Here is a 13,047-nt window from a genome sequence, read left to right on the forward strand (position 1 = left end):
AGCTGAACTGTTTCACTGACATGGCACCTTCTCGAATCTGCCTTACTGAGTACCTCCCGCTCAATCTCCTGTTATGCACCCTGACCAATCACTGCCCCCACTTTCCAGGTCGTATCCTTTCCAGCAGCCTGGTTGCCGAGGCCTCATTGTCCCTGAGGGATTGATGCATTTATGTTTGTGTTGCCGGTTAATTGGAGGATCACAGGGAACGGAACTGTGGCCGGGCTGGTGCTGACAGCTCACTTCTAATGACCAGTCATTATCCGCTCCTAAAGCTCCATGCACCCTACATGATAAGCTTCCAGCTTCCTTTCAACTCTGCTCACTTACTGATAGGTTAAGAGCCGTGACCTCTTTCTGTCTGGCTACTCTCTTCCCAGACAAGACCCAGTCGATCGTAATGCATTTGAAACGAGGTTAAGGTGCTGTTGCCACGACAGTCTCAACGAAATGGTCCTGCTTCTTCTCGTTTGTAAACATCAACCGTAAAACTTAATAATTAGATCAGGGAACATGACCGTGGCGATGCTTCAGTCGTTCACGATGAGTATCAGATTTGATCTCATTCAAAGGCAGACGTTTGAATATTTCATTCTGTATTCTTTCAGATCAAAACCTTCCTCAGGAGTACTGAGTTTGATTTGTGAACTGGCAGCTCTCTCCAGATTGAGACCATTGGATGTTTGCCCAAAGATTAGCAGAAATGATTTGTGGGACTGCGATCTTGACAAAAACCAACAAATCTCTTTGGCCTCACCCAGAACCATTGTCACATGACCTCATTTCTTTGACTTTAATATTCTGGCTGTCTTTGATCTTGCCTTCCAGAGAAATGCTCGCTAACTGCTCTCTGATCAGAGTTTCATCTCCTTGACTAAACTTTCCACCTTGGCTTGGTGCTCGTTTTTATTTTTCCTTCTGGGATACTTTTTTCCTACATGGAAGTTTCTTCGAACTCAGTCCACTGTGAATCAAGCTTGGGTTTATACGGTGGGACACTCTTTATGTTTGTCAATTACAACTACTTGATAAACCCACACAAATCACTGACTTACAGTGGCCACATTTCATTGTTTCTCCCTTTGTGTCGGTGGAACAGGTTAGCCGCGATGGCTGTGTGACTAATTAGGCTTGAAACTGCTCCATTTGGATGCAAATGATATTTGAACATTCTGCTGAGCAGAATGGTGAATCTCAAATGCTCTAAATCCTTGGTGGGTTGGCTTAAACTCTCTTTATATCAGAAAGAAAACAGCTGGACCGTGTTTACCTTATGTTACTGATTTACATGCCTGTGGTTTAAGGTGAAAATTATAACGTATGATGTTCCCCACCCAGGAAATACCAGAGCACAAAGATCAACACTTGATAGTGTGCCCAGTTCTCACCGTGCTAGCAGCCTGTTTCAAAACTGCATGTGCCTCCTGTGACTGTCTCCAGCCTTCCCTGTCCTTGTTTGAGGTGTCTTTAACATAGTTGTCCTTGTCATTCTACCCCTATGACTCTTATCAATCAATAGGTCTATCTGAACTTAACTGGTGTATTTCCAGAGGGACTTCCCTTTCCTACACTACCCCTTCTGGTCTCATTTAATATCAGAGAATGCGTAGGGTAGGGTAAACACAAAATAATCTGCAGATGCTGGGGTCAAAGCAGCACTCACAACACGCTGGACGAACTCAGCAGGTCAGGCAGCATCCGTGGAAACGACGAGTCGACGTTTCGGGCCAGAACCCTTCGTCAGGACGGTAGAGGGAAGGGGCAGAGGCCCTATAAAGAAGGTGGAGAGAGGGTGGGAAGGAGAAGGCTGGTAGGTTCCAGGTGAAAAACCAGTAAGGGGAAAGATAAAGGGCTGGGGGAGGGGAAGCAGGGAGGTGATAGGCAGGAAAGGTGAAGAAGGAATAGGGGAAAACACAATGGGTAGTAGAAGGAGGCAGAACCATGAGGGAGGTGATAGGCAGCGTTTCCATGGATGCTGCCCAACCTGCTGAGTTCCTCCAGCGTGTTGTGAGTGTTGCGTAGGGTATACAGCCTGAAATTCGTACTCTTCACAGACAAACAAGAAACCCCATAGAATGAAAGAAACATCAAAGCCCTGAAGCCCCCCTCCCCTCGCACAAGAAGCTGCAAAGGCATCGACCCCCCCCCCGCACCCACCATGCAAGCAATGGCAGAAGTCGCCCTCCCCCCCCCCGCCACAAAGAGACCTTGATCCAGAGTCCATTGACCCTACAGTCCACAACCCTGCACTTTGGTATCTCAGACAGGTTCTCTCTCTCTCTCTCCAGCGAGGGGGAGAGAGGTCGCTCTTGCAACAATGGGAGCGGAGACCAGCAACTCGCTGTTCCAGTTTTACAATCTGTTCTAACATCACCCAGCCCGACGGCTCTCCTCAGTCAGTTTGGTGACATTTACTCCTGGGTGACGCAAGCCTAGACAGCAGATGAAGCCTTCACAATCTATTTCCATGAAGGGGTACATGGGAGGGGGGTTGCAGGGGAAGCTGGAGATTGGGGCTGAGAGGAAAATGGATCAGCCATGGTGAAATGGTGGAGCAGACTCGATGGGCCAAATGGTCTAATTCTGGTCACATCTTACGGTCTTACAATTTTATATTTCCATCAGTCTCCCCTGACTTTTATTACACCACTCACAATATTGGGAGGCCATTTGATGTAGACGTGGAAGGTTTGTGCCCGAACCATCAATGAGGTGGTTGTGATTCCCGGCCACGGCACAGATGTATGCCAGCTGCCTGGACCAGAGGCATGATGAATGCCCTGGAAGACGTTCCAGAATGGTCTCTTTGTAATCTTGCTGGAATTTGGAAGACAGTTGCCTTCAGGAATGCATCCACCACAGCAGGTCCAGTGGGCTGTATCTTGGGTGGTAAGACTAAACTTTCACGGTCAGGCTAATTCCCCAGATTCCCAGTCACATCTGACTCTTGCTGGTGAGTGTTCCAAACTTGAAATGTCTCCTGACCCCTAAAAACATTGGGCTGCAATGGAAGAAATTCCTGCTTCTCACACCCTCCCCCACCAACCTCCCAGCTACTCTGCCTATTTATAAGTTTGTGGGGGCGATTTGAACGATCTGAAGTAAAGATGGGATCGGGCGATCTGAAGTAAAGATAGGTCTTACTGTGTCAAAATGTCTGAAACCCTTGGCCACCAATACAAAGGAGACTGCTGACTAACCAGTGAATGGTTCAGTAGAATCCTATAGGAGCTTAAAGGAATTTTGTTTTCAGGGCTGTGTCCAGCTCAGCTCAGTCAGGGTGGACGCCAAGCCACAGTCGCATCACATTTAAATCGGAGCTCTCCTCCAAAACTGGAAGATCACCGCTGACCCAGAATAAATAAACTGTGATTTTTAAAAAATTCCTCATCTCCACAGGAGACTAGAAGACAATCCCTGCTTTACATGGGAATTCTGAGCTCCATTGAGCTGCTAACATCTGTGCGCCCTGCTGTTCAGTCTGCAATGTGTGCCTGATACCAGGGCAAAGGACTTCAAAGAGTCTGTACACCAAGTCTGGCAGGAAGGCTACCACAGCATTAGGGAGGGGGGGGAAGGGCATTGATCCTGCAGCCAAAATTTCTTTCTCTGATTTTTTAAAAAATACACTCAGTGGCCACTTTATTGGGTGCCTCCTGTACCAGATTAAATGACCAGTGAGTGTGCGTTCATGGTCTTCTGCTGTAGCCCAACCACTTCAATGTTTGACATGTTGTGCGTTCGGAGATACTGTCTGCACACCACTCTTGTAAGACGTGGTGATTTGAGTTACTGTTGCCTTTTTGTCAGCTTGAACTAATCTGGCCATTCTCCTCTGTCCTCTCTCATTTAAAAAAAAATGTTTTTGTGTCAGAGAACTGCGGCCTACTGGATTTATCTTCTTTGTTTATCCTCACAATTCTCTGTAAATTATTGAGACTGTTGTGCTGAAAATCCCAGGAGATCAGCCATTTCTTATTCTGTTTAACCACTCTGTCTGGCAGCAACTATCATTCCATGGCCAAAGCCACTTAGATCATATTTCTTCCTATTCTGATGTTTAGTCTTGACCAAGCCTGCATGGTTTGATGTATTGAGTTGCTGCCCCGTGATTGGAGATGAGGTATTTGCATTAATACAGGTGTGTCTAATAAAGTGGCCACCGAATGTAACTTCACCTCAGGCAGTTTTCTTTCATGCCCTCTCGTTCCCCCTGTCGCCTTCTGTCTTGCCAGGTCCTCTGGACAGGATCTCTGCCGTGTGCTATTCAGTGCGGACCGGCCATAGCCAACACCAGAGACACAAAGATGCTTCCCCGCTTCTTGCCACCTCTCTGCAGCACGAAGGAAACAATTGGAGTCCCTTAAAAGAAGCGAGCATTTACTCTCGGGTCAACGGCACCATTAGGAGCCCCCATGCAATCTAAAACCCTTTCTCATTGATGGATTCCCGTGTACTGTGGGGCCGCAGGAGTACGACAGGACCTGCGTTAATCCCACAGCGGCGAGCGGTATTGAGGCTCGCCTTCACTTTGTGTTCGCAGAGAAAGGAGAGAATAGACGGGCATTCTGACTGAGCTCTGAGTACGTTAGCACCACTCCTAAGCGCATTCGTGTTACTGCTGCCGGGATAGACATTCCTGTTCTATTAACCGCGATCGAGCTCAAACAAAGCAGCTTGGTCGTTCCTGCTCTCCCAGGGTCTCTGCAGTACAGCTGTGCCACTTGAGGTTCCCTTGCTATTTGAGCAGCTGTCTGACATCATTATTAGGTGGAATGCTGGTGTTGACACGACCCTGTCAGTAAATGTCCTCTGGAATATAAAATAGCCGTCTGCATTGCTGTCAAAACCACCTTGATTTTTCTTTTGAGTCTGATGAGTAATGGCCCAATGAAGTGGGGACAACTTAAAGTCAGGGTAAACCCTTTGAGGGGAAGAGCGTATGAACTTTGCACGTCCTGATGGTTGTTAACGCAGACAATTTAAGTGGGGCTGCAGGGGTGGTGTTTAAGGTCTGGATTCCAGTCAGTCTGAAGCACTCTGCAAACAGAAATTTTTCTTATGACCCTGTTGGGTATTTTAGTTGGCAGATGAGGGTTGAAGCTATATACTTCAGAGTAGTCAGAAGTGCTGTTTCAAAAAGCACAAGAGGTTCTGCAGATGCTGGAAATCCAGAGCAACACACAAAAAGTGCTGGAGGAGCTCGGCAGGTCAGGCGGTATCTGTGGCGAGGAATAACCAGTCGACGCTTCGGGCCGAGACCCTTCGACCGGGCACTGTATTGGAAGTGGGACCTCAAGACATTCCTATTTGGTCTGCTCGGCCCATCGAGTCTGCTCACCCATTCCATCATGGCTGATTTATTATCCCTCTCGATCCCAAAGTGTCGTTACAGTGCAGAGATGTGGCAGGGTAGGGCACTGTGCACGATTTGGGGTACCGTCCAGAATTCTCCCTGATGTCCTGGGCACTATTTAGTGACCATCACTGAAGTGACGGCCTTCATCTCCATCTTCCTTGTTGGAGGCAGCAGTGCTGTTGTGCTTGTGGAAAGCATTGGATGTATGCTTGGGCTCCGTACGAATGCAAACCCGCCAATTTCTCCTTGTCATTAAAGTACCCAGTGAAGCCATATACTACAGCCTAGCAGTTGGAAATGCTGTTAATAAACACAAGTGATTGCACAGATGCTGGAAATCCAGGGTAACACACTCCTCTGCACAAAACTCCTGCTACTTATATATGTCTGCCTGCTTTTCGGAGGTACAATAGAGACCCCTCGCCTGAAGTATAGCTACCGGCCCCCGGCGTTGCAAGTGGTGATTGCTACATGCTGGGCGTGAGTACTTGATGGGACGCTCAGCTCTGGCAGGGTGCTGGAAGCGTGAATCTGTTCTCATGTTGGCCACCTGGCGGCCAGGTGTGGGGATGGATAGGTCGGCTGCTGCATGAAAGCCCAGAAGTCGCGTGAGGGATCTTGCCCTTTCCGTTCCGTCCTTGGAGGCGTTCTCTCCCTGTGCAAATGTGCTCAGCACGAGCCGTCAGCTGTGTTCTGCTGTGCGCACAGAGGAGCTGCTGTGACACCCCCTTCCAGAAACCCAGGGACCCCAGGCCCTGAGGCCGTACTGTGACCAACAGGAGATGGTTGCTTGAGTGGAGCAGTTGTCCCCTCAGCTGCTGAAGACGTGCCTGGTTGGCACGCAGGGAAGATGCCAGGAATTCCCCCAACGCAAACGAAGAAGGGGCCCTCGGGACCGGGTCTCACGGCTGCACAATTGGTACCTGCTGACGCTTTTCATTAGAAACGAGGAGCTCGATGTGGACAATAGGCTGATTGTCAGGCATTTGACCCTCTGTTTATATAAGCAAACTGAAATCACTTAACCCCACTGCTCACAAGCTCTCAACTGGAAAGCCGAGTTAAATCCCCCTCCGCAAGTAGCCACCTGTCGCATTCTCCCGTCGGTGCACAGCCAATGCTGATTGTTTCTGTGTTGGGCTCAGTGGGCAAATGGTAGGTTTGGGGCTTCCTGCTGAATATCAGGCAGGAGAAATCCACTGATTGTTGCATTCATTGTGAGTGAGTGCGAAGAGGGTTTTTTTTCTTTCGCTGACATCCTATCAGTGTCCAACTTTAACCTTGAGTAGTTGTTGACTAATATTGTTTTAAAGAAACCCCAACACCATGAGTCTCTATTTAGTGAACTGCAGATGTCCTAGTTCCCTCACTTCTGTTCTAGACCCCTATATACCCAAGCCCAGGGTCCGAGGATATTTTATTCACTTGCCTGTGTTCATACTGTGTGTTGCAGTAGGTCCCCCAACACCATTTGAGAATTGGGAGCCACTCCGCCCCTCAAGTGTGTCCTGTCATTCGGCATGAACGCAGCTGACCATCCCACCCTTGCGCTTCTGTTGACCCTGTACTGACCCCCTGACTCTTGTTTTTCAGTGTGCAACGAAGGGTTCTTCAAGTTCGAGGCCAGCAACAAGCCCTGCCTGGGATGTCCTGCCAATACCCGGCGCTCGGCAGCGGGATCCACGTCGTGTCCGTGCGCCGAAGGCTTCTACCGAGCCTCCAGTGACCCCGCCACCTCCGCCTGCTCCTGTGAGTACACCCGCCCTTCCCGCGTCTCGCACCCTGCACGCGACCCTTCCCAGAACAATGCACGCACTGGGCACGTTGGCTTAGATTCTTAGCGTCGTACGGCCCAACTGGTCCGTGATGACCAATGGCATCTTTTAGATGCTATTACTGTACCTGCCTCGACCACTTCACTTCCTCTGGCGGCTCATTCCATATACTGTACATACCACTGTCTGAGCGAATAGGTTCCCCTCAGGTCCCTGTTAAATCTCCCTGCTCTCACCTTAAAGCTGTGCCCTCTTGCTTCCACAAGCCTGGGTAAAGGGCTCTGCACTGACCCTATTGTCCCTCAGGCTGCCCAGAGAAAACTTCGTACACCCCAGGAGCAATGGTGTGTGATGTTGGTCAAGGAATCTCCTTTGCTGAGCTGCCTACCATGTGGTGGTTTGAGGTCAATGGGAGGACTTGAGAGAAGATTAAAATGATTGCATGTACGCTGGTCTGAACCTCAAGACCGTAAGAGCAGAATCAGGCCATTTTGCATACTGAGTCCGCTCCGTCATTCGAACATGGCTAGATTTATTTTCCCTCTCCGCCCCACTCTCCCTGTAACCACATGTGAGAAGTGTCTGCTGCAGGACTGTGAGCCACGGGCGAGAAGGTGGGATTGTGCAGGTAGACGTCTCTAGGCTGGCGCGAACGCCGTGCACAGCGAAAGCCCTCCCTGTTGTAACCTCCCGCGATCCCTCCCTCTTCCGACCTGCAGCGTTGCCCTCGGCGCCGGAGGCCGTCAGCGCCACCATCTCGGGCTCCACCGTCCTGCTGAAATGGAAGCCGCCCAGTGACACCGGGGGCCGCAGTGACATCACCTACAGCGTGACGTGCGAGCGCTGCACCCGGGACAGCGGGAACTGCCAGCCCTGCGAGGCCGACGTCCGCTTCACCCGCCAGTCGCCCTTCGCGGAGACCGCCGTCAACGTGCTAGAGCTGAGCCCCTACACCAACTATACTTTCACGGTGGAGGCGCGGAACGGAGTGTCCGACCAGAGCTTAGTGCACAGCGTGGCCAAAGTCGTCGCTTACGTCAATGAGACGGGTGAGTGTTGACTGGGTCGCACTGAGAGGCGGGAATCTCTCTCGTGCCGGAAGGGAAAGGTGAAATTTTTAAAGGAAGCGCTGATAATACTCAGCTGGCCAGGCAGCATCTGTGACTATTGTTTCCAGCTTTATCTGTGTTAGAGTGGGAGATGGTGTGCATGTTACAGAGTGGGTAAATGAAGAGAGCCAGTCCAGGAGCTGGCGAAGGACACCAGTTCAAATTGTTCCCTGTGCTCCGTAACATAGGAACAGCAATGGGAGTAGCAAACAGAAAGCTGGGTGAACTTGGAGTTAGCAGGGGAGCAGTGGCCTTTATGGAAATGAATCATCAAAATGTTCCCCTTTTCCTTTTCTCACCTTCTCTCCTTGCCCATCCATCTCCTCTCCTCTTCTCTTTCTTCTATGGCCTTCTGCCTCTCACCAGTTTGCTTTCCGGCTCTTTACTTCATCCTTCATCCCCTCCCCCTTCAGGTTTCACCTATCACCTTGTGTTTCTCTCACCCCCTCCCTCCCCGCCCCCACTTTTAAATCTACTCCTCAGCCTTTTTCCTCCTGTCCTGCCGAAGGTTCCTGGCCCGAAATTTCGACCGTACCCTTATCCTAGCTGCTGCCTGGCCTGCTGAGTTCCTCCCAACATTTTGTGAGTGTTGTTCAAAATGTCCTTGTTTTCTGGACCGGGCAATCATCCTTCTCATGGGATCTGTTTGGTCAGCACTAGTGTGCATCCGCGTTATATTCAGCTGAGATACTCACCCGATATTTGTTAACGCTTCTCCTCACTTCCACAGAACCTCCAAAAATCACTTCAATTATCATGGAGAAGCGAGAGAAGGCTAGCCTTACTCTGTCCTGGACTGTTCCGAGCAGGCAGATGGGGAGCGTTACGGGCTACAAGATCATGTACAGCAAGAAGGTGAGTGAGTCTGAATTGGTGAGGGGTGCGAGGGTTGTCCAACTTCTTTCTTCCACACAAACGGCTTCAGTAAATAGTGCGGCTGGGGAAGAGGGCGTTGAGCTGGTGGCGTGGGACCTATATGTCAAAGGCTCTGGCGTGATGCAAACTCTAACACAAGGAAAGGGGGTACCAGGGAGGGCCTGCACTGGGAAAACTCCCTTTGGCTTTGGTCTCACTTTCTCAGCAGCTTGACTTTAGATTTGAAACTGGGGAAAGGTTTCCTTGCATTTAAACGCCCCAGCCGGCCAGGGAGAATTTCACACCAGGAGACGCGCTTAAACCAGAAGAGATCTGAAGCTAGTTTGCAATTTAATTAAGAGTACAAGTCGACATAGATGTTGGACTTTGGACAGCTGCAAGGCACTGTTACCTCAATGAGTGCAGCATCCTGAAACACAGATACTGTTACATGCATTTGAGGACTAGTCACACTAATCCCTCATTGAAACGAGTCAGAAACGCCCTGATTAATTCCCTTGAGGTGTTACATGTAAACTGACAAACTGTCAATTGGCATTAGCAGAGCTCCAGGCACTACGTGTTACGTAGAAACAAAAGGGATTGCAGATGCTGGAATCTAAAGCAACAAATAAACTACTGGGAAACCCACCGAGTTGTTCCAGCAGTTTATTTTTTTTGCATCATATCATCTGGAAAGTGGCTTTCCTGTGTGGATCAGGCTCAAAAATAGACTTGCAATTTGAGAGCAGTTTGCAACGGCAACACTCGGAATGCCGGAAGAGCTCAACAAGTCAGGCGGCGACAATGGAGGGGAATAAAGAGTCGACGTTTTGCGCCAATACCTTTCATCGGGACTGGGAAGGAAGGGTAGAAGCCAGATAAAGGAGGTGGGCAGAGGCGAAGGAGTATAAGATGACAGGTGACACCAGGTGAGGGGAAAGGAGGGGGGTGAAGTAGGAATCTGAAAAGGGATCACAAAATGAGCAAACCTGTTGATGCTGGAAATCCAAAAATCAGTCCTGACGAAGGGCCACGGCGCGAAACGTCGACTGCTTACTCTTTTCCCTTGGTGCTGCCCGCTGAGTTCCTCCGGCGTTTTGTGTGTGGCTGAGAGAGGATAGCTGGAAGAGGTAAAGGGTTGAAGAAGGAGGAATCCGACTGGAGATTCAGATTTGGACCATGGGAGGAAGAGAAGGGACAACTGGGGGAAGCTGCTAAGGAAACAGCAACAGCAGTCGGAGACTCTGCTGGCTTCTGGTTCAATCTTTAAAAGCAACACTCCAGGTTCCATTCATGATGGACTCTCGAAATGTTGGTCTCAGCAGGAGAAACTGTTGAAGATGCTAATCAAGTGTTAACATCCCTGGGCTAAAGCGGGTTACAGGAGCTGATGTAGACAAGGGGGCAGAGCACTGTGTGCTAGGTTGGTATAGATGAGCAACTTCAGTAAGTAAAGTTCCGATGAAGGATTTTTGACCTGAAATGTTGGTGCTGCTTGATTAACTTTTCCAGCATTCCCTGTCTTATCTTCTTGTGAATGCAAATAAAACCCTGCAGACGCTGGAAAATTGGAAAAAAAATGGCAGGTCAGGCAGCATCTCTGGAAAAAGAAAGTGAAAGTTTACAAGAGGACTAGAAGCGTAGATTGAGTGGACAGCCAGAAACATTTTCCCCCCTTGGGCAGAAATAGCTAATGCAAGAAGGTATAACTTTAAGGTAATTGGAGGAAAGTGTAGGGGTATGTCAGTTATAAGTTCTTTACACTGACTGGTGTGTGAAACACTCTGCCAGGGGTGCTGGTGGAGGCAGATACATTAGTGACATTTAAGAAACACCTGGATAGACACATTGGTAACAAAAAATTAGAGGGTATGTGGGGGGAGGTGTAATATTGAATTAGAGGAGGTTAAAATGCTGGCACAACACCATGGGCCTGGGGGCCTGTGCTGTGCTGTTATGTTCTGTGTTCAAAATTTTGGGGCAGCAACCCTCTAAATCAACTAAATTCTTTATTACAACTCACAGACTTCCAGTGGAGTCAGTATTGGTATTGGTTATGTACTGAGATACAGTGAAAAGCTTGTCTTGCATACTGTTCATACACATCAAATCATCACACAGCACATTGAGGTAGAACAAGGTAAAACAAAATTAGAGTGCAGAATACAGAGCAAGTGCAGAATGGGTAGACAATAAGGTACAAGATCATAACAAGGGGGTCAAAAGTCCACCTTAACGTACTAGGGAACTCTTCAATAGTGGATTCAGTCTTTTAATAATGGGTGTAATTTAATGGTCAGCCTATTCGAAGTTTCAAAGGTTCATTTTATTGACAGAGTATGCATGTACAATACAACTCTGATATTCGTCTTCTCCGGATAGCCATGAAATACAAAAAAAGCCACAGGAGTTGTTAAAAGAAAAGACATCAACCCCCCCCCAACATGAAAAGGAAAAAGAATACAAAACTTGCAAACCCCAAACCCCAACCCCCTCCTCCCTTGCACAAAAAAAACAATAGATTGTCCACACGAAAAATGGCATCAAAAGACCCCAAACCTGCCCCCTTGCAAAAAAATCCAGTGACAATAAAATCAAACCCGCCCCATCCCCCTTCACATCTATTCCACACTGAGGTGTGAGTGGCTAATCTGCATGGAGTCTATCCCTGTACAAAAAAAACACAAACTGCTGGAGGAACTCAGTGGGTCGGGCAGCATCCGTGGAGGAAAATGACGAGCTGATGTTGACCCAGTCCAGGTGAAGGATCTCCACCTGAAACATTGACTGTCTGTTTGTCCATTTCCCTCCATTGATGCTGCCTTGACCCCCTGATTTCCTTCAGAAATTTGTTTTTTGCTGTTCCAGACTCCAGCAGCTGTAGTATCTCCCAAGCCCATTCCTGAATTAATCTTGAAACGTGGGAGAAAATCGTGCCAATCCCGTTGTGATAACTGTGTACTGCACGTTGTAACTCTACATTTGCAACCTCCCCAGTAAGCACTAATAGCTGTAGCTTTGCTTTGTGGTTTAGGAGGCAGATCCATTGTTCTGTGAATTATAAAAGCCACGTTGGTGCTGCTACTTGACATTCATGTATTCCTTGTGCTGAAACCCCAGTACATAAAGGTTTTACATATGAATAAGAACCCTTGAGAACATGTTCTCCTTTATATGATATTGGCCATTCACTGCTCCATTAGCACCTCTTAGTCACAAAAATCTCATTGCAACTCTGAACAAGAGAAATCACAAAAGGGAGAAGTTTAATTCTTATCGCTTAACGTTCTGCTGACAGCAGCTGACCCCTGGGAAAGCTGGGGTCAGCTCGCTCTGCCTTGATGGGAGCTTCTGTTTCACGTGACCTTTCCTCCCGGTGTCTGCAGGTGGATCAACAAACCTACACGGTGCTGCAGTCCGGCAAGAACTCGGTGAAGGTTTCCGACCTGCTACCCGGAACGGCGTACGTTTTCCGCGTGCAGGCACTGACGCGGGATGGAGCCGGGTTTTACAGTGAGACTCACGAGTTCCTGACACTTGCAGAAAAAGGTGATTGAATTCTCTTGCTTGTTTTTAAGACTCAATGTGCTTGTTGAATTTCCCCCTCCTGTTAATTGAAATCTGGATAAGCAAGATATATTTTTTTATTATTAATTTTTTATTGTAACACCAACAAATTACATTCAATCCAACCAGCTGCCAATTACATTTTGACTGTTTAACCCAGCCACCCCCCAACCTTCATCACCATCCCCCCTCCACCCCTCTCACCCCCCCATCCCTCTCACCTCCACCAATCAACTGAATAGTAGTACATACACAGACAAAATGATAAGCAAGATATATTGAGGAAATAACTTGAAGTGGAAGTTAATTAAATTCATTATCTTTAAAAGATATGAACATTAGCTTTGTTTGTCATATGTACGTTAAGACATACCATACT

The 13,047-nt window shown here is 48.4% G+C and overlaps 1 protein-coding gene across 1 annotated transcript in view; it reads left to right on the forward strand.

Annotated features, from left to right (window-relative positions):
* epha2b (eph receptor A2 b) overlaps nt 1–13,047 on the forward strand; it is a 53,459-nt gene that overhangs the window by 23,713 nt on the left and 16,699 nt on the right. Inside the window, exons 4-7 of the mRNA XM_063033252.1 lie at nt 6,953–7,108; nt 7,854–8,183; nt 8,974–9,098; nt 12,488–12,650. Coding sequence (XP_062889322.1) covers nt 6,953–7,108; nt 7,854–8,183; nt 8,974–9,098; nt 12,488–12,650 — 774 coding nt within the window. The remainder of the gene's footprint in view (nt 1–6,952; nt 7,109–7,853; nt 8,184–8,973; nt 9,099–12,487; nt 12,651–13,047) is intronic.

Source organism: Mobula hypostoma, chromosome 25 (genome assembly GCF_963921235.1).
Source record: "Mobula hypostoma chromosome 25, sMobHyp1.1, whole genome shotgun sequence".
NCBI classification, from domain to species: Eukaryota; Metazoa; Chordata; class Chondrichthyes; order Myliobatiformes; family Myliobatidae; genus Mobula; species Mobula hypostoma.